This window comes from Cuculus canorus, chromosome 3 (genome assembly GCF_017976375.1).
Source record: "Cuculus canorus isolate bCucCan1 chromosome 3, bCucCan1.pri, whole genome shotgun sequence".
NCBI lineage: Eukaryota > Metazoa > Chordata > Aves > Cuculiformes > Cuculidae > Cuculus > Cuculus canorus.
Window position 1 is genome coordinate 105,945,169 of NC_071403.1, and position 25,600 is coordinate 105,970,768.

Consider the following 25,600-nt stretch of genomic DNA (forward strand, 5'->3'; position numbering starts at 1 on the left):
GGAAGGTAGCAGGAGAAAGTGTTCCGTGTCTTGACCTTAGTGAGATTTTGTGCACCGTCTCACATGTCAGTCCTGTAAGTAACGTGGGGTTTTGTGGTTTAGAGAATGCTATTTTAAAGTGACTGCAAAACTGATTGATAAATTATATCAAGGGATAGTTGAAAATTGTTCACTATCAAACTAGAAGGATATTTTGAGAGGATCTGCAAAAGACCTTTCTAGTGCTGGTCAGGGTTTTTTTTTCAGAAATTATATGCCTCTGGGAAAAAAAATAATATTTCTAATGTCTGAGGCTGGCAGAGCTATTGGAGATGCTAAGCACACCAGGGTTGTGGGCTATTATCTACAACAATCTTGAAATACTGGTTTCATAGTTTAAAACAGTAGATATGATTCAATAAACATAATGACAAAATACTACACTTCAGTAAGACTAACCAAATGTAAAAGACAAACTAGAGAACAGGCTGCATAGTAGAGGGAGTGCTGCTATATAGCAAACTGAGCATGAGATAATGATGCAAAGCTGTTGCAAAAAAAAAGGTAAATGTTAAAACATAAAGTAGGAACAGGAGTGCTATTTGAGACACCTGAAGTAGTCTTTCTTCTTTGCATGGTGCTAACAGAAATTTAAATTATACTGTGTCCAGCTGAACTCTGCACTTTATAAAAGACAAGGACAAAGTGGAAGCAGCTCAGAGAAAACAAACTGTGGTCTAGGAAATGTGATGTTTAGAAAGACCGAGGGACTCGGAGTTGTTAAAGCAAGAGAAAAGCAATGGATGACATTCTAACAATGTACGACTGTATAAAAATTAATGCAAAGGAGAAAGGAGTCAAACATTCTCTTTGTTTACTGGGAATACAATAAGAAGTAACAGGCCTAAATAACAGCATAGAAAATGCAGCTTAGACATTAGGGAAGCACAGAGGAACACCGGAACATGCTAGCTGAAAGGTAGGAATAATCTCAATCGATGGCAATTGTTAAGGACAGGCCAGACAAACATCAATCAGAACTGGCTTACATAGTCCCTTGACAGATCACCTTTCCTTATTAAATGTATTTTACCCAGCCATTGGAATTCTGGGCTGTTGCAGACTCGGTCACAACAGAGCACTGGAGCTCGTGGATCTCTTCCCTCTGTGCAGGCCAAAACACTGAGAAGAAAACTTGAGGACTACATGTGGTCTGTAACTTTCTGGGAATGGAACTTTGAGCTATCTTGGTGAGAGAGAGGCTCTGTCAAGAAGCTGGAGTACAGGGACAAGATTTGGAATTAGCTGAGCAAAAAAAACAGCACAAGCAGAACCTTTTGCTCAGGCTGCAGACTGAACTCAATGCCAGGCCAGCCATTTCAGCTGAAACTCTAACTAAACTTAGTCCAGATTTATACTTGTATGAAGATTAGAGGACAGGGCAGGGGGCAACACGACTATATGGATTGTGATGATGACAGGTGTACAGATCCCACGGTGCTTCATACTTACCTCTACTACTTGATAGTATCTAAAGAGCAGCAGTACTTAAAGACTATGTTTTATCTAAGCAATCATGTGTCAAAGGCTTAGCCAGCCAAAGTATACATTTCAGCAAGGTATCTCATTCTTGTTCTTCACCAGAAATATCTGCTTGATATTTACGAAGACAGATCACTTTGTTCCTGTTGCTAAACTGTGGGCGTCTGCCAAAAGCATGAAATATGTGCCAGAGTAGCTTAACTAGATACTATGCTATGCACGTCAAAAAGCACAGTGCTCCACTGGAGCATAGAGTTCAAAGAGTTCACAGAGGCTGAGTGTGAACAGAACAAAAGGACACATCTACATGAAAAATGGTACAAAATCCACAGACACAGAAATCTGTACTCTTATAACTACACTTACAGAAAATGTAATTATTTTCCATAAGTGATCCACATGGGGCTAAGAAATGACCAAAGGAAGCCAGACATTTGGTAAGCTACCCCTCTCCAAAGTTAAATCTTGGTCAGACTGTTTCTGACCAACATACATTAAACACTAGAGTTGAAACTAGAGTTGCAAGATATATTGCTAACAGTCTTTAAAATACTCTTGATTGTCTTCTTCCACTCTAGTAATTCCTTCTTCTTTTATGTCTAAGCTACTGCTCTGGCTCCATTTTGCAATTCTAGCTTTCCTGCCTTTGTTATTTCTTTGTGCTTCCTCCTTGAGATTCTCACCTCCTTTATGGCTCTTCATGTGCTTTATGGCTCTTCATGTGCCTTTTTTCCACATAGGACTTGTCCCTCTCACTGCTCTAACACCGCACTCTGCCCCTCTTTCATTGTAGTTGTCTCACCTCTGTCCCTCTTCCTTTGCATTTACGTATCCTTAGCTACAAATTTGCTCTTCTTGGGCTTCCTAACAGGTCTAACAGTTGTCCCTGCAGCAGCTTTTCTGGATCCTGCAGCTGGAAAGGACTCAACAATGACACAAGGTTAGTATGGTTTATATTGACCTTTACACGAAAATGCATCATGCTTCATACACTATTTAATTGCACACTCCATAGTGCCTCCATAGTGCCACATTTCAGCAAACTACAAACTCTTTGCATAACTGGGACTTATGACAGCATGAATCTATGCAGTTGCTGCAACAGAAGCAGGCTGTTCATTCCAGAGCAATACTGGGCACCTGTGGATATCAGGGAAGGTGCAGATCCCCTGGATTTCCTCTATCCAAAGTGCCCATGCAAATGGTTTGTGTGAGGGAGGAATAGGCCAGGTACCTGGTGGCAGAGGATTTCTGACACCAGTCTCTAGCTGGGGAGCACATCAACCCTCCAGGACTTTTGAGCATGTGTTCAGAGTCAGAAGCAACATGTTCAGCATCCCACTCTCCCAGCTGGCAGGCTCCTACTTGCTTCACTGGTCAAGTGAAGCCCAAGCCCAAGCAGCCAGCAAGAGGGATGCTTTGAGGCTGCAGGAAACTAAGATACACACCTCAGGACAGGAGTGCATGAGGTGACAGCCAGTTGCAGGAGTCTTACACTCAGCACATGTGACCTGACACATCTGGGTGGTTTATTCTGCTACATGAAGTAGTTTGAGATTGTAAACCATGTGTTGCTATAGAAAAAAAACCCAAATAAATCTGTGAGAAAACTGAGGTTGTGAACTAAATAGCTCTGCTTTATAGATGTTCCTGTCAAAAGTAGTTCTAAGTCATGCCTCTGCTGAAACTGTGTGCTGGTTTTGGCTGGGGTAGAGTTAACTTTTTCCGTAGCAGCTGGTATGGGGCTGTGTTCTGGATTTGTTCTGGAAACAGCGTTGATAATTCAAGGATGTTTCAGTTCTGCTGAGCAGCTCTTACACAGAGTCAAGGCCTTTTCTGCTCTCATGCCACCCCACCAGTGAGCAGGATGGGGATGCACAAGAAGTTGGGAGGGGACACAGCTGGGATAAATGACCCCAACTGACCAAAGGGATATTCCACATCACATGACATCACGCTCAGCATCTAAAACCTGGGGAGGGGGGAGGCTGCTCAGGGACAGGCTGGGCATAGGCTGTTCGATGGTGAGCAATTTTTTTCCCTTTTGCATCATTTGTCTTTCTTGAGTTGTAGTTCTCTCTCTTTTTTTTGTGTTCCTTTCCATTACAATTTATTTTATTTTATTTCAATTATGAAACTCTTATCTCAGTCCTTGAGTTTTTTGACATTTACCCTTCTAATTCTCTTCTCCCCAATTCAGCTGCAAGGGAGGAGTGAGCAAGTGGCTGTATGTTGTTCATTTGCCAGTTGGGAGTAAACCATGGTGGAGTACTTCTTTTGATATGCAAGAAGATAATGGTAGAAGGATTTTTAACCATTTCACTACAACTCACAGAGTTCAGAAGTGCAGCATCAGGTCATCTTGTTTCTCATCTATTATTATGCAAAGAAAGACTCTAAGAAACTGAAAGATCCCACAATAAACCTCTGCAGCAGTTCAGACCTATGTGTTGAGGTAGTCTTCTTCAGACTGAAATGGCCAGAAACACTGCAAATGGTAAACACTGTTAGAGATGAAAATTAAGATTTCTATATCCTTAGGTTCCCATTTTGAAGAACATTGAACTGTCTTACATGTGTAAACACAGTGACCTCATGGCATTCGTAGCAGTCTATACACACAGAGGTACAGAACTTCAAATCGCTAGGTCAGGTCCTGAGTTCATGCTCACATTAAAATGTTCAGAGGACTTAATATATATTTTTTTTTTCACCCTAAGGAAAACTGCTGCCATGGGTTGACTCTGAGTGACAGTCATCTTTGCTCCTTCCCAAAATCTGTCAAAAGATTTCCTAACACTGAAACTTGCTAAGCAAAACACTCAACACACAGAAAAAGTGTCAGTATTATAATATCCCTTCATCGTTGGATTTACCCTGATACTGCCCTCTCACATCATCTCCTTTTCCCTTCCATTCCTTCTCAATCCTGCCCCACATCCTGCCCCAGATATTTTTTACAATTCTCCTACTTGTCCCTTCCTGTGCTGCTCTGTGCTACCTGACCTTTTTGTCTTCCTACCTTCTAGCCCTGACTGTAAGCCTCACAATGTTTTTCACTTCTCTGCATTCAATTTCTATTTCCCTAATCCATGCTGCCAGGACTCCAGCTAGGAGACCGCTTCTTCCCTGCTGAGTACCCCGCCAGGCAGTAATGTATGAAAAGTCCTGCTCTGGCACTGCAGTGCCAGCCTGGGCAATACTCGGCTGGATTGAAGGCTTACACAATTCGATACTGCTTATAGCCTCAGCTGAACCAGAGGAACTGCTCCGCATGGGCTGACTCGAAAGAGGTTAGCTGAAAAACTTTATGTTTAAGCAGATACAAACATATTTCTTGGAAACAACTCTGCCAAGTTTAAATTGCTTTTCCTGAGAACAGCCAGAGACTTATCTCTACACTCTGGTAATCTTAACCTCAGGCCAAATTTGAACACATGAATGCTTTAATGATACTTTTTTGTAAAAAAGTTCCAAAGAGACCCAAACAAACACAAAGAACTCGATAGCATGATGTAAATACAATGTTTTTTCCCCCCCTCCTTTATTGCCCACAGGAGTATCAAATATTTTATAGATGCACATCCATTGTCCTGTCCCAGATGTCTGACTGGAGTCACTGGAAATTTTGCTTTAGACGACAGTGTTCAGAGGTTTTTTGATGTGCATCTTTAGCAGGAGGCCACACTAAGGTGACTACAGAGCGCTTTGAGTAGCCTAGCTAGCTTGTGCAGAGCTCCGATTATAGAATAGAATCATCAGGTTGGAAAGGACCCACTGGATCATTGAGTCCAACCATTCCTAACACTCCCTTAAGCCATATCCCTACGCACTTCATCAACCCGTTCCTTAAACACCTCCAGGGAAGGCGACTCGACCACCTCCCTGGGCAGCCTGTTCCAGTACCTGATGACTCTTTCTGTGAAGAATTTTTTTCTGATATCCAACCTGAACCTCCCCTGACGGAGCTTCAGGCCATTCCCTCTTGTCCTGTCCCCTGTCACTTGGGAGAAGAGCCCAGCTCCCTCCTCTCCACAACCTCCTTTCAGGTAGTTGCAGAGAGTAATAAGGTCTCCCCTCAGCCTCTTCTTCTCCAGGCTAAACAACCCCAGCTCTCTCAGCCGCTCCTCATAAGACTTGTTCTCCAGCCCCTCACCAGCTTCATTGCTCTTCTCTGGACACGCTCCAGAGCCTCAACATCCTTCTTGTAGTGAAGGGCCCAGAACTGAACACAGCACTCAAAGTGTGGTCTCACCAGTGCCGAGTGCAGAGGAGGAATAACCTCCCTGGACCTGCTGGTCACCCCATTTCTGATACAAGCCAAGATGCCATTGGCCTTCTTGGCCACCTGGGCACACTGCTGGCTCATGTTCAGTCGGCTGTCAACCAACACCCCCAGGTCCTTCTCCTCCGGGTAGCCCTCCACTCTTCCCCCAGTCTGTAGCGCTGCATAGGGTTGTTGTGCCCCAGATGCAGGACCCGGCATTTGGCCTTGTTGAACCTCATGCCGTTGGTCTCAGCCCATCGGTCCAGCCTTTTCAGATCCCTTTGAAGAGTCTCCCTACCCTCCAGCAGATCCACACTTCCACCCAGCTTAGTGTAATCCGCAAACTTGCTGAGGGTGCCCTCATCCAGGTCATTGATAAAGACATCGGACTGAGCCAGTACCGAGCCCTGAGGAACCCCACTTGTGACTGGCCTCCAACTGGAGTTAACTCCATTTCCCACCACTCTCTGGGCCCGGCCATCCAACCAGTTTTCAACCCAGGAGAGTGTGCGCCTGTCCAGGCCAGAGGCTGACAGTTTCTGAAGCAGAATGCTGTGACAAACTGTGTCAAAGGCTTTACTGAAGTCCAAGAAGACTACATCCACAGCCTTTCCCCCATCCAGTAGTCGAGTCATTTTGTCATAGAAGGCGATCAGGTTAGTTTGGCAAGATCTGCCTTTTGTAAAGCTCTCTTTATCCTTCCAGCCCCATACCAAATGATGTCATTAAGGCCCAGCTCAAGGGGATTTGGCTTTCCAGGAAAGCCATCTAGCCCATCTCAACCAGTATGTCAAAGCGCTGCAGGTTGTCACTGCACCCCAGGATCTGCCTCAGCACAGTCCTGCCTGGGAACTGATCCATTCTTTAACATCTCTGGTAAGCAAATCCTCTTTCTCTAGTAGACAATGCATATCTTTGCACAAAACCTTGATACAGTGACATTTTCAAAAGCAATTCTGGGAATCAGTCTCCCAGTACAGAAAAAGTGTTGAATTAACCCGGTGAACTCTATCACAGTTATAAGCAAAATAGTACCTTATATAGGGCAAAGTTTGACTGTGGGTGTTGGTATACTCTATTACATGTTTGTGGGTTTTGCTACTCTATTACAGGTTTGTAAAAAGCAGTTAGGAAGGAGGAGGTCAAAACAAACTTCCTTCAAATGTGACCTTTTTTCATTGTTATTGCAGGTCAAATTTTGATACGCCTTTCTAGGAATGGTGAAACTTTCTCCCCACCCTTAGCTGTCAATACAGTAGCAACTGATGTTTCCAAAATTCACAGCTATATAAGAGTTTAGCTGAGTCTTAAAATGAATTTGGATCTATATAAAAATACATACAGTTTTTTCTTATCTTTTCTTATCTTATTTTTTCTTGATTTTTCCCATCTTCCTGCCCTGAATATTCTAGCGCAGTTTTAGTTTTGGGTTTTTTTTTTCATTGCTATTGTTGTCTCTATGAGGTGTTCCAAAAATAAATACAATGTCAGCTGAATGGTCAGCAAAAATTAACACAGCTCTTATGCTCAAATGGGACTAGATGTACTTGAATTTAATTATTTTCTAAATTCAGTCCGACACGTTTAAATCAACATCAAAAGGGAGAGAAGGACACTTCAACATGTGTAACTTAAGACTAGTTTAAAGTATTTATCATAATTCTAATTGACCAAAATTACTTTAATTCTGAAGGGGATACCAAGAATATAGCTGACACCAAGGGAAATAAGTGCAGTATCTGGAACTTATTTCATAGATTTTTATTCTTAATTGACCTGCCCAAAACTTAGAAATTACCTATTTGTATAAGCTTTTGACTACACAAAGGGGCTGTGAAAATGTGTCCATTTGTCAAACTATACTTATTGGCTCCACGAAAAAGTGCTACCTTCCCCTATAGTGGCTGCCTCTCTCATGATAAGAAATAAAGAAAACAGACTTGTGGACCTTAAAAGAGCAAGTCCATAATACATTTCTCACTGTACATATGGAATGAAACTTTAACACTTCTCCCTTGCTTTTTATTTCCTACTTAAAAGAGCATCCCCAATAAGGGGATACTAGAGACATCCTATAAGTAAAACAAGTAATTTACTACTTTGGTAAAAGCATTATTATTTTTAAGTAAAGGCTTTTACTGAAACTCCTGTATATAATGTAATCTTTTTTTCACTGTCTTAACATGGCCCTTTATAACCCTGCTTTTCCAATATCAACAGCAGGAATTTGGTGATGCAAATCCAGATCTTTACATCCTCATTAGTCTTATCAAAGCTCAGTGGAGCTCTCTGCTCAGAATATATCTTCCAATAAGGCTTTACGCTCCCTGGATATCAAGCGGTCTAACTTCTCCGCTGGGCCCAAACCTCACGTAGGTGAAGCCAGAAGGACCTACGTGTGCCTTGGTGACAACCTCATGGCTGGGACTTCATGTCTCTGTCCTGGGACAGCAACTTGAACAGCTCTCTGCAGATCAGCTGGGACTGAGCACCCACCAAGCCTTTCTGTATTTATCGGTGACAGACAAATAGGAGTGACAGAAAAGTTTTAGAGCAAGCAGGAATACTTTAACTATGGCCCTACTCCAGATAGCAGAGATGGAGCAAAGGAAACAATTCTGTGACCCGCCCTGCATGTACCATGCTTCCCTTTACTTATGGAGAACAGACATTTAGCATGTGGAGCTGAAGCCAGTGGACTAACCACAAGACAACAAAAGGCATCTGGAATTATAAATTGCAATACTGTGTGGCACACAAGCATACAAAACCTTCTTGAATAACCACATTAGGAAATGATGGCCTTAGATGGCACAATAGGACTGGGGGGTATGGTGGAAATTGGAGAGCAGGAGCACTGCACACAGTAAAGCCTTTGTGGGAAGAAAAACTGAAGTTTAAATACAAACCATAAAGAATTGTAAAGCTGCTTGGTAATGACAAAACAGCACAAATTATTTGGCATCAGATATAAATATATTGTTAAAAGGCATGTTGTCTTGAAAAGAAGTGAAGAAAGATCTAAAACTCTAAAGTTACCTCTGAAAAAATTCTACCAGTCCAAGAGATAAAAGGAAACATTATGTGGGTACACTTTGGGCTGGGCAAAAACTATAAATTTCTGTAATGTTAGCCAGTTTTCCGATGGGAAAGGAATGTATGTATAGGATTATCTCTGGTAATAGTCAGGAAGGCAATCAGCTATTATTCTGTTATGAGAACGTAGTTAAGGAAGGTATTTAATAATTCTAGAGGAGACTGCAAGAAAGCAAACTCCATACCAGTACACGACACGTGAACATTTTACACTTCTGTGACAAAGCATACAAAGGGATATTTTTGCTGGCTATTCATACATTAATTTCAGGACCCTGGGTAAAATAGCAATGAATATAGTATTTTCACTGAAGAGAATAAATTATATATTTGCATTACTGAAACTCACTGGTGTGAATCACAAAAATTTAAACTAAAAATTCCTACCAGATAGTGAGTTACTGGTAAGTCTAGCCAGCAGGAAAGAGGATGCAATGTATTACTGTGTAGCTCGCAAAGGCCAAAAGGAATCTGATTAGGGTCTATTGCAAAGAATTGAGCTGAAGTAAGAGAGAGAATAGGATTTGTAAGCTGCCAAATATCTGCATGTTTTCTACTGGAATATTAATGCAAGAGATTTCACAAGGCCAATAATGAACGTGTCTTCAGTTATTGACAATGATGGTGTTTTTTAAGACAAAAAGATAAAATAACTACTTCTCTGGGTTAAAAATATTAATCTCTGGCTTGAATCTGGGGATTTTTATATGGTCTCATCATGCACAGTGGAGAATACCACTTAGAAACGCTCTGCAAAATTAATCTAATTTCAAAAGCCATAACTAAAACTCCTTACGGACCAATACAGAAATCCTTGAAGAATTATGATCAAATTAATTTATGAAATACTTTTACTCTTTTGGGGTCTGCATTCACCTGCAGGATGACCGTAAAAGGGACCACACGAGCTACATTCTGCAGAGCCTGGGGAGAGGGAGAGTCTTTTTCTTTCTCCTCCCAACTTAGTTTTGCAGACAGACGAACTGACCAAAAGAAGTGTAAAGCCATATGCAGGGATATTGTTATATAATGCTTCTGGTTTCTCATTCTTTTTCCATAACTCTAGATGGTGTTTGAAGCTGAAATGCCTCTGTAAATGGCTGGTGCCTCAGCTACTAGAGGCAGGAGAGTGTGGGGCAAACGCAGCACCTTGTCTTCTACACCAGTATCTTCAGGACTGGCTTTGTAGCTCAGTGAGACAAGGCCTTCACCCCCTGCTAACGCACATGGTGCCATCTCCTCTGCTCCCTCGCCACTTTCTCTCACTTCTAAGAGAAATGCAGCATTAAGGTTTATGTGGAATCTGATTGTGATGGCTTCCTCTCATCATCTTGTATTTTGCTTTCCACTTTCAGGTTTTGAAGCTGGACTGCAAAATGGAAATGCAGCAAACTCTTCCATGTGAGCAAAAGTGACACTGCAAACTGGAACCTAGGCAGAATCAAGGAAGGCAACAAATCCCTGTGGGTACAAGCAAAAAGTATTGATGTCCAAGATATTTTTTCTTTCATTTCACCAGTTAGAGGAAAGGGTGAGGCCAGAAAGAGAGTTATAATGCAAATCAGCTTCTGGCTTCATGGCCGGTGCTGTCATGACAGTTTGCCCTCAACAAGATATTATTTGATGACTATAGCCTGTTAAGGAGGGATGTGATCCACCTGTATGGAAGAGGCAAGGGATTCGTTGGCAGCAGGCTAGCGAGTTTGGTGAGGAGAGTTTTAAACTGAAGGACTCAGAGGAGCAAAGTCCAAAGTGGCAACACTCACGCCATTGCATCCAACTGGGGAATAAACCAGGCCAACCAGAGCAGCAACAAACGTTCTTTAGCTGCCTCCCAAGATGAGAACCAGAAGACCAACCACCTTGAGTATTTGCATACCAATGTACGCAGTCTGGGGAAACAAACAGGAGGAACTGGAGCTCCTCATCCAGACAGAAAGTTATGATCTTGTAGGAATAACTGAAACATGATGGGACAACACAAATAACTGGAGGATTGTGATGGATGACTACAGGGTGTTTTGTAAAACAGGCGGAGAAGGAGAAGTTGCATTATATGTTAAGGAGAACCTTGAATGTATAGAGGTCAAATCTAGATGTTGTCTACCTGGATTTCTCCAAGGCTTTTGGTATGATTTCCCACAGCCTCCTCCTAGAGAAACTGATGTGTTACAATCTAGACAAGTGGTCTTTGTGGTGGATGGGAGAAGTGACAGAGCCTGATCAACAGGCCTAAAACACAACAGATGACCCATGTACGATTCATGTTGCATTGGCATGTGTGCTGGGTAATTTGTAACTTCTTGCATTACTATTACCAGTAGACTTGTGCTGTGTTATTTTTGTAATGCATAGAGCATAAGACAATGCGTCATAGCCGCATTATTAGCAGAACTGGGCTGTGCCACTTTAATTGTAGCTTCTTCAGTATATACAGGACATGAGAAGGTACATCATCATAGAGATAAGCAACAGTCCCTGAGCTCATGGGCAGTGTGTGATCACCATTCGGATTGGCAATCAACACCTTGGATGACCAATAAGCAAGGCAGACATGGAGCATGAACACTGTGTGAAAAAAAAAGAAGAGATATGCAGGAACGTTGGGCAGGCAACAACAGTTCTACAGCGGCAAGCCCTACTGCTGGGATTCAGGCAGGAAAACACAGCAGTGTAGGGGCTCATTTGTTGCTTCCATACATGCCAGTTAGGGGGGAAAAATACAAGAAATCATCAATTATCATAGTATCATAGTATATTAAGAGTTGGAAGGGACCTTAAAGATCATCTAGTTCCAACCCCCCTGCCATGGGCAGGGATACATCCCACTGGACCAGGCTGCCCAAGGCCCCATCCAACCTGGCCTTGAACACCTCCAGGGATGGGGCATCCATGACTTCCCTGGCTTAGAATGATGCAAGTTGTTTATTTAATAATATAAAAGCTGTATCCTCTTGCAGTGACTTGGAGACCTCATTTGCGAATGGACACACTGCGTAGGACCTCCCAATTCCAAGGGGAAAGGCTCTTCAAAATTCTCATTGCAACTAGGGGCTCAACATAGACTGCGGATCTGGGTGATCATAATAGAGCAATTGGTGATGTATCTTTCTTAATTATTATGCTTACTCGCTTATAGTAATGTTTAGATGCATTGCCTTTAAAGTTGCTACTGTTAACTTGTTAATCACTAGTAATCATTTGTTACCTTTCCTGTTTTAATAACTTAAGTAAAACTTGGTTTCACATAGTATTCAAGAGTCTGAGCATTTATGCTGATTGTACTCTGTGGTTTGCAGAGAGTGGTAAAACAGTGGGGAATCGGGTGACAGGTTGCACCCAGAGGATGGTGGTAAATATCTCTTTTTCCAGCAGGCAGCCTGTGACAGGTGGGGTCCCCAGGGATCAATACTGGGCCCAACGCTGTTTAATATTTTCATAAGTGATCTGGATGATGGGATCAAGTGTACCCTGATGAAGTTTGCTGATGATACTAAACTTAGTGGGGAAGCTAACATTTCGGAAGGGAGAGCCATCCTGCAGGAAGATCTGGATAGGCTGGAAGAGTTCGCTAACAAGAACTTTCTAAATTGAAGTTCATCAAGAGAAAGTGTAAGGGCTTGCACTTGGGAAAGCATAATCCAGGAGTACAGCATATGCTGGGATCTACCCAGCCGTGGAGCAGCTCTCTAGAAAGGAACCTGCTAGTCCTGATGGACAAGCAGCTCCATATAAGCAAAATGTGCTGCTGCTGCAGCAAAGAAGACAATAGGATGCTGGGCTGCATCACCAGGAAAGAAAAAGAACTCATTATCCCACACTACTCAGCACTTGCCAGGCCACATCTGGAATATTGTGTTTAGTTTGGTTCCTGATACTCAAAAAAAGATGTGGACAGACTGGAGCGGGTACAAAGAAGGGCCACAAAGATGATCAAAGGACTGGGAAGCCTGCCACTTACTTTGCAAGTCATTTATCATGACGAGTATTCCTGTACATACATCTTATGCCACTCATCATTTTCAGCTCATAGACAGCTTTTCACAGAGATTGCATATAAACGTGGCAGTCAGTGCTTTTCTCACTTCTTTCCTTCTTTTCTCTGCCTCCCCACTTCATCAGTTTTGGAGGCCCTATCATCACAGACCCTACCTCATGAAAGTGAAGATGCCATTAACTCACCTAAAAAAAAATGTGATACATTCAGTTTTTATAGTATGCTTGCCTTAGGACCAGAGGGCACTTGGATGAATTAAAGCACACCATGCTGCGATAATAATGTGCATATTGAGAAGTGCAGAATTGGCTGAGTAAGGATAGCAGGGAAAGAGGCAGCGGGTGGGATTGGGGGATTCCCCCCCCCCCAGCAGCAGCAGTCTGCCTTTAGCCTCTCATGAAACCTTCAGGGAATGCACCATCTTGTGCTTGCCACAAAGAGAGAGGCTGCTGCCTAGTGGTGGCAGGAAAGAGAGCATATTGCTGTCACAGTTCACCACAAGCCACTGGATCGCTGCTCTTGGGCCAAGTCAGGAAGGGAGGAAGGTCTCCTAGCTCTGTCCACCTTCCTCTTGCATCCTCTTGGGCAATAAATCTTTGTATTTGCACTAGGAGAGGGTTGGCTCTTTGGCTGGCAGTTGGTACTCAGATGACCATCTCTCTTCTTTTTCAGCAGTGGGCTAGATGGGAGCACCCCTCCTGCCAGACCTGGCTCACTGGGCTCCACCAAGCAAGCAGAGAAGTCCTACAAACCGATATGGAGACATCAGCATTAACGCCGGGAGTTTCCAAAAAAAAGGATTAGTATGGTCCTTACAACATTCCAGCATATTCCTCAACAACCTGATGATAAATACAAAATTGCCATACAAACTATTCCTAAGGAGTGGTAGACTGTAACCTTGATTACAGTTGTGGTTACACCAGCTCCAAGGTGCTCAAAGTTGCCTGGAAATAGGGCTTCCTGATGTGACTCCACAAGAAAAAGCAGTCTTCTGATCTGTAAGCACAGGAGTGGAAGACAGGAAGGTGATGCTGTCTCTAGATATGCTACTACAACTCTGGTATAGTATTCTACATCCAACACTGATGTCTTCATGAAATTATCTGAGGAAAAAATGTCTTCTATTGACTACCTTCAGCTGTGGTTCAGTGACATGGTTTACGATACTTCACATCAAATAAAAAATGTTGCAGCTACTTGACACAGTGTCCAAAAGAAGGACAAATTGATTTTGCTGATTTAAACTTGTTCCTATATTTATGAAAAGGTAATTTTATCCTGTCCAACTTAATGCTCGATGAAGTATCGTGTGTCTGTACCACTTTAACTCTATGTCAGATCAGGTAATGTCTGTTCCCCTGCAGCTGGCATAATTCCACCACAAAAGCCATAAATCTAGCATGAACACCATATCGTGTGCAGCAGCTAATTAATCAGAAATATGATCATGTGCTCCTATATTATCTGGATCACATTAGTGCAGATGGAGGGCTTGACAGCTCAGTAAAAGCAGGTTGAAAGATGAACTGATTACTGTATAAGTGGAACAATGGTAAGAAAAAAACTAAAGGATACCAAGGAGTACTTTAAATTACCACAGAGCGAGAAGCGCGTCTGCGAAGAAATCAAGTCTAGTCAAATTTTTAAACACATTATTTAAGTGATAGTGAAAGACTTTAGATTACACTACAAAAGAAAACAATGGATTCTCCGTAGAATATAGTGAATCCTCCATCCTCTGGGGTCTTCAGATCAAGACTTGAAGCTACTCTGAAACACATCCTTCAGTAAAACACAAGCTTCTTGGGCAGCACAGTGAGTTGTAACATGTAGGAAGGCAGATTTGCTAGCATAGTGGTCCTTTAAACATCTAAGTTTCTCTACTGTGGACTATACTGTCCTTTTGGGCACACTTCTAATCAAAACTTCCCTTCTGCATGCATGTTTGGTGTAATAGATGAGACAAAATTAGGAATGACAAAAGCTTCCCTGTGGAGAGAAAGAAGTCACTAAATTATGCAACAATATATGAAGAAACTTCTCTCTGTTTCACACAAACATAAACAGATGCTTAAATACAGATGTCAGATGATAAATATTAAAAGTAGGAGTAGATTAACAAAATATGTTTTTAATAAAAAGTGGAACAGCGTTATTCACTTCAAAATTTTAAAGTCAGAAAAATTGCAGTAGCCTATATCCATTCAGTAAATGTAATTTCTGTATTGATCAATTTTAGGTTTTACTCATCATACTTGCAGTCAAGTGTAACCATGAAAGTATTTCAAATTGCTGTTAATTTCTAGTAAAGATAAATTGAAAAAATATCAAGATAAAGTCTGGCTGTTGTGTTGAAGTACTGAACCTCTTTTCAAATGCTATATGTTGATAAAATGCCCTAAACCAGTGTGACCAGTACCCCTGGCTCCTAACACCTCGTAACGTGGTTAGCATAACCAATGACATTTTCTATACAAACAGCCATATGAAAGCACACTGATCACATATCACACACCCCCATGCTTCTTTCTACCCCTTTTTCAGCATTGCACTAGGATGGTTTGCCCACCAGCGTTGTCACCAGGATGTGGTGGCAGCCACTATTGGAACAGGGAAGCGTAACAGCACGTGAGATAAAATATAAAATCCATCAGCTATAAAATCCAGCAGCTTAAAAGCCTACAAAATCCAGCAGCTGCAAGGAGGCTAAGACGGGAGCTGCTGCTGGATGGCAAACCTCATGATCTCCAGGTCATCAGGGATGCCTCCACTGTCATTGTCTTCTTCCTCCAAGCACCAAGTGAAAAATTATGTTCCTTTAGGTAAAGTCTGAGTCTAGATTACAATTATTGTATCACATACGGATCATTAAGAATATGATCAGATCTGCAGAGGATCCAGGTGACTAAAAAGTCTAGTTAGGAAAAGCTCTAGATAATGAGAAAGTTTGGCGTATTATTAGAAATTCTATTTAATTGCAAGCTATGCTAATTGCTAAAAAAAATCTGTGTAACAATAAGATAAATTGGTAGTTTGCTATGAAGTGGGAATGACAAATCAAGCATCAAGAACCAACTTCTGTGTTGTGGTACAGAAAGCCCGCAGTGACTTTGTTTTTTTCTGTTAGAAATTGCAGATAGCAATAAGCTATGCTGATTGTGAAAAAACTTATGTAATAATAAAGCTCTAATTGTAACCACAACCCCATGGCAAATGGCCATTCTAACAAGGATCCCCGAAAAAACCTGTCTGTTCCCATAGCATCAGATGACACCCAGAAAAACTCTTAACTTGTGATTTTGTTGCTCTTCTGCACTAACATTTAATACAACATTTCCAATACTAACTGATTCAGTAAAATCTCAGAATGAAAAGATGCTGCACACTATTAAGAATAATACTGGAGTAATACGGAGTATTAGAAACAAAACTGTTTGTTACACAGACTTGGTTAAAATGAGGGGTTTATTTTTACAAGAGAAAAAGCATACTCCTACCACTGATGAGAAAACTCCAAAATTATTTGAGGAAGAAAATGTTTGAAAACACAGTGCTTCTGTTTAGGATTAGTGTTGAAAAAGAAGTACTGACTCAAAAGATACATGCATACTGGTAAGGTAACATCTCTTTCAGTTGTCTGGTGGTGCTCATTGATTTCTATGCTTCTGAAACAATCAGAAATTCTTGAGAGTAGCAGAATGCATTAAATTAAATTTATTGTAACTACATATAATTAATACATCTGGCTTTGTGGGAGCCAAGCATGTTATAAGTAGTGTCCTCCAGCTGTCTCAGTGCAATGAAGAAAATGCGTTAGTGATAATGAATACATCTCAAACATAGTGTTTTAGCATTTTAAATTATTCTTTGTTTTAAAGTTATCTACAACAGCCTAGAGTTTCTATTCCTAAACCGTCTGTAGAGGTGCTGCAGCTGGATTTTCAACATTGATTTTGGTTGAGTTGCAAATAATAACTATTGATCATTTATTACATTAATGTTTTCTATTTCTAGGAAGCAAAATTAAAAACTAGAAATGAAATTGGGGTAAGAAATGACAAACCAAGTCAGAAAAAGTTTTGCCTCAGAAGCCACATAATAACTTCTTGCTACCTAATGGCACAACCATACACTCGCCATTTGTGAAAAGCCAGGTTTTTTCAATAAAGACAGAACCAAAAGCCAAATTCCTCGTGAAAGAACTCCATAGAAAATGGAAGTGCAGCAGCAGACAGAAAACACTCAGCTCAAGTTGTCAGAAGGTATGTTCTGGTGGTATACTCCAGAACCAAGTCCCACCGACCGCAAAACCAGGTGACCGTTGTTGAGCTATGTCACTTCAAAGTTATCAGCAACAGTGTGTCAAGACTCTACTTCTTCTTTGAGCTCCTGATTAGTAAATACAGAAATAATTAGTTACAGCATTCATTGACATCTGATATGGCAGTTTCTATAAAGAAAAGGGGGGAAAAAGACGAATTGGTACTTTGGTGTGAAGTGGGAACAACAAATCGAGCATCAAGAACGAACTTTTTTTGTTGTGGTGCAGAAAGCCCGCAGTGCCTTTGCTTTTTTTCCGTGCTAACTGCCCGGCAATGTGGCTCATTCCTTCCCGCTCTCCCACTGCTATCGTGGGTTTGCATTCGGGCCATCCTCACGCGTGTTCCCACGGTTGGCTTTGGCGCTCCTCCTGCCCGCAATAAGCGCTTCCTTTACATAACATTTGGATCAGTTTCACCCAAAACTTTCCTCCGGCTTAGCGAAACCTCGTTCTATTTTTCTTTTTTTTAATTTTAAGCTAAAAATCCAAAGCGCGCGTCCTCTGCCCTTCTCCAAGAGCCCGAGGACCACCTGCTCCTACCTATCAGGAAAAAAAAATTCACGGAAAGGGTCATAGGGCACTGGCAGAGGCTGCCCGGGGAGGGGGTTGAGTCCCCATCCCTGGAGGTATTGAAAAGGCGGGTAGACGAGGTGCTCAGGGATGTGGTTCAGTGGCAGATAGGAATGGTTGGAATCCGTGATCCAAGAGGTCTTTTCCAACCTGGTGATTCTATGATTGTCCCTCCGGCTGCCAAGCACGGGGGAGCCGCTCCGACCCGACTGCTCTCTCCGTCCCGAGCGCACCCCGGGGCCGCGGGCGAGCGGCTCCCGTTGGGATCTCTCGGACTCAGTCCCACCGGGAACCGAGAGCTGCCCCAGCGCCTCCGCCCGCCCGTTCCCGCGGCTCCCCTCGCTTTCTCCCTTTTTCCGAGGGGTCCCCTGCGGCGGTACCTGTAGAAGTAGTGCCAGCAGAAGAGGCAGCAGAGGAGGCGGCAGCCGAGCGGCTCGAGGCGGGGCGGGCTGCGCAGCGCCAGCAGCAGCGCGGGCACCAGGAACGACGGCAGCTCCTGCAGGAACCAGGCACAGCGCGCCGGCAGCCGCCCCCGCGCCCGGCACAGCCGCTCCTCGTGCTTCCCGTAGCGGGACGGCACCCGCAGGTATAGCGAGAGCTGCAGCAGCGCCAGCGCGCCCAGCAGCGAGCTCAGCGCCAGCACCAGGCTGGGGAAGCACTGCATGCTCCTTGCGGGAGCCGGGGGGCGAGGGGGGGGGGGGCGCGGGGCGAAAGAGCCCTCGGCCAGCGCCAGCCCCGGCTTTATTAGAGACGCGGGGGTCACCCCTCCCATCGCCCGGGCTCGTCAGAGGGCGCAGCCTCTGCTCCCGGCCCGCCCCGGGGGGAGCTGCATCCCGCGGGGAGCATCCCTCCGCATGGGATGCTCGGGGCGAACGTGCAGCCCGGAGGCTCCCGGCGGGAGGCAATCCCTCCCGGTGAGGTGGGAGCAGGGGTGTTTCCTTCCTGCTGCCCCAGGGAGGTGTTGGAAGGGGAGATGGCGTGTACCGGAGACTGTGGCCGGGAGGCAGCTTGGAGGCATCTTCTGTTTGGGAAGAAGGTCAAAACCTGCAAGTCTGACAACCCCAGCTCGTGTTTGGCATAACCGGGCTCATCCCGGCAGTCCCACCCAGGGTGGCTGCGTGTTTTCTCCTTGCAGGCTGTGAAACAATAATCCTGCAGTGCCTCTGCCACTGTAAATACTATGCAGTGCCTTGCCTGGGGATCTGGGATGTACCGGCAGACCAGCCTTCCCGTAGCAGGGAATCATAGAATCATCAGGTTGGAAAAGATCTCTTGGATCATGGAGTCCAACCATTCCTATCTGCCACCAAACCAAACGCTGCTCCACTTGTGAGCAGGAGGAGAGTGAAGGCAGAGAGATATTAAAAGCCACATGAAAATTGAACGATATAAATGCCCGTGGTAGGACCAGGGAAGGATTAGTTCTTTCGGACTGTACTTCTTCCTAATTCAGATATAGACTAAGAGTTCTAAAATCTTTTCTACAGGCACCTTTCGTCACTGGTGGTTCACGTCTGAGAACTATTGCAGGACATGCTGATGCTGCTAGCTTACTATCATTTATGCTGTTTTATGGTTAGCATATCTGGCATGGTTCTGGTCCAGCCCAGCGAGCCCTTTTTTATACACAACCGGGAGATGGCATGTGCCAGAGACTGGGTCCAGCTTGGAAGCAGACAGGTATCTTCTGTCGGGAAAGAAGTCCAAAACCTACACGTCTGACAACTCCGGATCATATTTGGCATAACCATACATAAACTCTTGAAGTACCCTAAGTTTGAAGTGCCCTATGTTTTAGTGAGGATGGTCCTAATGTGGGTGCTGGCTTTGAGGTATGCTCAGAAACCCTTCAGTCTCAACCACGTGAAGCAATTTTGACAACAGTTTGCCTAAAAATACAGTCCAGGATTTGGGCTTTTCTTTGCCTGTTTCCTCAGGGCTCTTCATTTGGGGAATCTTGAGGGATTGTCAGGGTGTTTATTTACTGCAGGAGGGCTAACAGAACATTGAACTCTATGTTGTCACTGGCCATTATAGCGTATCACCTCAAGGCCATGAATTACAGTTGCAGCTGTGTCATTCTAGAGCTTCACAGAGGAAGCAGCTGGATTCAGCTCCACAAAGGATTGCATGCCACACAAAATGCTCTTGAGGAGCAGAGGTGGCGATTGTTTTTTATTAAAGGTTAGAGTGGTGAACGCGCTAATCTAGGATTTGGAAGACTTGGGTTCAGTTGCCTCGTCTGTTCAAAGGGATTCTCTTTCTGCAGAGGCTGACCAAACCACCAGGCTACAAACTACTCTGTAGTCCAGGAGGTCCTTGTTCTCTAGTGTTGGCTATCTTATAGAGCAGTTACTTAAAACAGAAGAGCAGAGCTCTTTCAGCCATGGCCAATTTCTCCCTTATCCTTCGAGAGTGTGTAAGGTCATGTTTGTTGCAGTTAAGTAAAACAGGTCACGGCTTTTCTGGCCTCAGAGATAAATGTCATATTATAGCTGATAGCTGCCAGCCACATGCCAGAGCACTCTTCCCCCACAGAAGATGCCTGTTTGCCTCCAAGCTGTCTGTTGGACACAGACTCTGGCACATGCCATCTCCCAGCCGTGCTTAAAGGACAAATAGCTGAGATCAACCAGAACTGTACCAGGTATCCTGGCCATGAAACAGTATAGACAAAAGCAGGCTAGTGGTATCGGCATGTCTGTTCAAGCAACAGTTCCTGGCCGTGAACCATCGGTGAAGGAAGGTGCCTTTAGGAAAGATTATAGAAATCTTGGGCTGTATCTGAATTAAGAAAAAGTGCAGTCCAAAAGAAACGGCTCTGTAGCAAAAAGCTGGATATGAGGACCCAGAATCCATGACACGCAAGTTTCATGTAGAATTACTTCAAATTACCTCTAGTTTGATCCCATGACTTGGATACACATTAGAGATAGATAGAAGCACATTAGGGGCATTCATGAAGTGCATCTTCTAGCTTAGTTGCATCCGAATGAGAATCAGTGATGGACGCAGACTGTTTCATGAAGTAAATCAAAGCTCAGTAGTTAGTTAGGGATGATTGCGGGCATAATTTCAAAAGTATGCTTTGGATTCAAACTAAAACTCTAAAGGAAGAGGCACAGTACAAGAACTAGTGGGGGCTGCTCAAACATAGCACTGGTAGCTTTGTGTAGTCCCCTGCTCATCACCCTGGTTGGTTGGGTTCAAGCTGAAGGAGCCTGGTTCTACCTATTTACAGGGGAAGACAAATGGGATGGGAATTCTTCTAATGCTTTAACAGTGACCTAGTCACATAGAAACCATTTCCAGTCTCTGGAGGGAAGGAGGCAGTTTTGAGGTGAGATTCATCTCATCCAAATAGGTAATAAGACAGATAAATTAATCATAATGTAAAAACGCCTATTTCTCTCCTCCAGTAAATATGTCTAGACAAAGGTGTCAGGAGAACTGAATCCTATTCTTGCTCTATAAATTAGAGCTCTGAAGTAATTCTGTGGAAAGACACTCCTCTCAGGTAAGCCCCATGGTGTTTATGTTCCTTGTTGGAAACAAGCACTTCATGATTATTCATCACATTCAATTATTGGACAAATCTTCTCCTGAGAATTCCTTCTTCTTACCTAAGTACCACATCAGGGATTGTGATGAGAAAGGTAAAGGCAGTGCTGCCAACGCAATCGTTGTGTATATCAGTGGGTTTTGAGAAGGTGGGGAAGTGCAGTGCTGAAAGAGTGCAGTTTGTATAGGGTCTCCAAAACTTTATTTTAAACCAAACTGTATTTTTACCATGACTGCATAAGTGGATGTTCATTTCACCAGCGCAAAGGAGCGTCAGGCAGTAATGAATCTTGCCCTGAAATTATCTCAAGCCAGCATGATCAGGCTACAAAACACAGACTATTTAATTCAGACTTTTTCTCCTCAGTAAATTACAGATATTCTGAATGCTTTTCTGTGTTTCAACAGTAAATAATTCAGTGGGAGTACTTGTTGGAAAAAACACTTCAGCAGAAAACTCCTTGCGGGCTTACTGAATTTGAAGGGAGAGGGGGGAGTGTGCAGTCTAAGCCCTGTTTGCATATCTGATAAAACTTCAGAACTCTTGGCTTATTTTATTTTTTTTAAGAGAAAAATCCAACTCTGCTGAAGCATCGAGTTGTACAAAATGAGGTATGTCGGAGTTGTAAATTTATAAGTGAGAATCACCTGGAGCAAAACCATGAGGTATTTATAAATCTGAAGGTCTATGGATTTAAGAGGCTTTTCAGAAGAAAATCATAGACGGAAGTTGAGGTGGGTTGGTACTACTGCAGGTCTCTTCTCTGAGTTCAGGAGGTAGCCAAGAATCATTATGGCCCACTGCAGAATCCCAGAACAGCTGGAGTGCAGCGTTTCAAAACCACAGCCTGCCACCTTCTGACATGCCTGCACCTCCTCTAATTCCATGGTGTATGTTCCTGCTCTGGTAGGTCTGAGTGACAACAGAACAGTTTTGTTTGGTTGCCTTTCTGCAGTCCAGAGAAATTTCTTATCTGAGTGAGCTCCTGCAAACCAGAATCAGAGCACAGTGGAAGTAAGAAGTAATCTGTCACTTTTACCAAAAGCACCTGGAGCTTGGGTGTAGAGAGTACCATGAGGTGTGCAGTCCTTGCAGTTGCACATATATAATCCTTAGGATTAAGTTCTGAATGAGAACACTAAGATGAACAATTGCGTAAGGTAGTTCCTTAGATCTCCCAGAAGTTATAGTGTACTGGTGCAGTTTTGAACAAATCTCTTTCCAGTGCTGACACGAATGTAGCTAGACTGAAGTTAGGAAACTCTGGCAGCCGTCACCTGCCGTTGACGCTTTGGTTTACATCATATGTATCCTGTGCTGAATGAGAAACTGTTCATTTCCTCGTGGTTCGTTTCTAATTGTGCTGTCCTCACGTAATTTTTAATGCCACAAGAGCACAGAATTAATAATTCAATACAGATCCCTCTCTCTGAGTCACAAGTAGTCTTTTACTACTTAGCAGGAATTGTCATTTAGTGACATAAGAAACTGCATGACTGTCACTTTGCATCACATGTTAGATCCAGCAGGTGAAATTTAAAACGTTTCTTAAAAGAGAAAATTCATTTTCCTTCAATCAAAGATGTTGGTGCATAGAAACAGCAGGGACCAAACAACGTGTGCTTAGTAGAACTACATTTTTAAAGGCCTGTTCTGTGATTAGTGCAAGCAACTGTAGAAAAGCAACTAGAATCATAGAACCATAGAATCACTAGGTTGGAAGGGACCCACTGGATCATTGAGTCCAACCATTCCTAACACTCCCTAAACAATGCCCTTCAGCACCTCATCCACCCGTCCTTTAAACACCTCCAGGGAAGGTGACTCAACCACCTCCCTGGGCAGCCTGTTCCAATTAGAACTGTAGAAAAGCAATTAGGAGTGCAGAAGTGTGCATTAATTTGGCTTGTGAAATTTAATAAATAAGCTGATGCTATTGTTTCTACTCCTGTTGGAAGTGTGAGAATAGGTTTTTGAGGAAGAAAGGGCAGCTTACTCCAGCGTGTATGGAGAAGTGGGGATAAATCTCTCACGGGATTAACTTTAACTTAGTGCACACAGGGTTCTGCAGCAAGTTGTTTTTAAGAATGTGTTTGCATCATTACTGGGATGAACAAAAATTACGATAAAATAAGCACCCACAGACAATAGGGAGAAGGTATTTTGTATCTGCTTTCACTTCAGATTTTCTTGGGCACCGCCTAAATAAATCATCCATGGTAGGAATCTGATCCCCAGTTCTCACCTTTAATTCGTCTTAATTTATCTAGTTACATTCTTTTTGTGTTGTCTGGTTTTCATATTCTGATCCCTGAAAGCACAGTTCTTTCACCAGAAAAGGAAGGTACCTTTGCAATCACGCTACCCCACCTATTCCAGTTTGCTAGCAGTAAAACATCCTAACAACCAAACATTGCAAGAAGATGAGGTAAGACACTCAGGTTAACTGTCTGGCTCATTGAAGCTGAGCCAGAGAATCACAGAATGAAAAGCAGGGGGAGCTTGAGGAGCACAAGAGAATCTTCCTCATCTGGTATCTTGTGTAAGTACTCAAAACTGCAGTTTCTGTGCTCACCAGAAGCCGGGACATTGTCATTACAGATGGTTTCTCCTGGGAAATTAGGAAATTATACTCGAGCATGTTTTTCCTCGTCATTGTAAACCACATCTTTTCAAAAACTTCTTGCTTGGCATGTCCCACATGGGAAAGCCACCTCCTGGCAAATTTCATGTGAATGCTCCAAAGCTTGGGAGTGCTAGAGCAGTTCAAAGAAAATGTCGCTATTTTTTTAACATGGTTAGTTACTTTATTTTCAGAAACAGTTGAATTGTTGGCTGACCTTTTCCAAATACTTTGGGCAGGCACTAAACTTGGAGAGCTGCAGACTATATGGTTAGAGCTGGCAAAGTTGTTAAACAATGTAAGATGGGGCCAAACAATGAGGCAGGAAAGGGAAGAGACCAGTGTGGCTCAGTGGAGACCTGCTGGTCAAACTCAAGAAGAGGGAACTGCACAGGCAGTGCAAGCAGGGACAGGGAACCTGGGACGTGTATAGAGACGCTGCCCAGTTGTGTAGGGATGAGGTCAGGAAGGCCAAGGCACAGCTGGAGCTGAACTTGGCAAGGGAAGTAAAGACTAACAAGAAGGGCTTTTACAGGTATGTCAATCAGAAGAGGAAGGTCAAAGAGAACATACCCTGACTGATGGTTGGAAATGGTGATCACGTATCAACAGATGAGGAGAAGGCTGAGGTACTTAACAACTTTTCTGCCTCAGTCTTCACTGATAACCACTCTCCTCACCCCTCCTGGGTCATGGGACAGCAAGATGGTGACCAGGGGGGTAAACCCCCTCTCACAGTAGAGAAGGATCAGGCTCGTGACCACCTGAGGAACCTGAACATATATAAGTCCATGGGACCTGATGAGATGCATCCCAGAGTCCTGAGGGAATTGGCAGATGTGGTTGCCAAGCCACTCTCCATGATATTTGAAAAGTCATGGCAGCCAGGAGAAGTCCCTGGTGACTGGAAGAAGGGTAACGTTGTGCCCATTTTTAAAATGGGTGGAAAAGGCGACCCTGAGAACTACCGACCTGTCAGCCTCACCTCTGTGCCTGTGAAGATCATGGACCAGATCCTGCTAGAAACTATGCTAAAGCACACGGAGGACATAGAGATGATTAATGGCAGTCAGCATGGCTTCACCAGGGGCAATTCCAGTATGACCAACTTAGTGGCTTTCTATGACAGGGTAACCGCAGCAGTGGACACGGGTAAACCAACAGATGTGATCTACCTGGACTTCTGTAAAGCCTTTGACACGATCTCCCGCAATATCCTTCTCTCTAAATTGGAGAGATATGGATTTGATGGGTGGACGGTACACTGGATAAAAAACTGGTTGGATAGCTGTATTCAGACAGTGGTGGTCAATGGCTCAAAGCCCAGATGGAGATCCGTGACAAGTGGTGTCCCTCAGGGGTCTGTAGTGGGACCACTGCTGTTTAATATCTTCACCAATTATATTGACAGGGAGATTGAGTGCACCCTCAGCAAGTTTGTGGATGACGCCAAGCTGAGTGGTGCAAGGTCGGGATGTCATCCAGAGGGACATGGACAGGCTGGAGAAGTGGGACTGTGAGAATCTCATGAGGTTCAACACAGCCAAGTGTAAGGTCCTGCACCTGAGTCGGGGCAATCCCCAATTTCAGTACAAGATGGGAGATGATGTGATTGAGAGCTGCCCTGCAGAGAAGGACTT

General features: G+C 43.5%; 1 protein-coding gene and 1 long non-coding RNA gene across 2 annotated transcripts in view; one reads left to right on the top strand and one right to left on the bottom strand.

Annotated features, from left to right (window-relative positions):
• The window catches only part of SRD5A2 (steroid 5 alpha-reductase 2), a 32,083-nt gene extending 13,623 nt beyond the window's left edge, over nt 1-18,460 (bottom strand). Inside the window, exon 1 of the mRNA XM_054062071.1 lies at nt 18,156-18,460. Coding sequence (XP_053918046.1) covers nt 18,156-18,439 — 284 coding nt within the window. The 5' untranslated portion in view covers nt 18,440-18,460. The remainder of the gene's footprint in view (nt 1-18,155) is intronic.
• Nucleotides 1,841-15,144, top strand: LOC128851663 (uncharacterized). The gene is made up of 4 exons (XR_008449075.1): nt 1,841-1,958; nt 2,393-2,461; nt 11,845-11,982; nt 13,554-15,144. It is a non-coding gene; the product is annotated as an uncharacterized LOC128851663 (long non-coding RNA).
• Nucleotides 18,461-25,600: the final 7,140 nt, after the last annotated feature.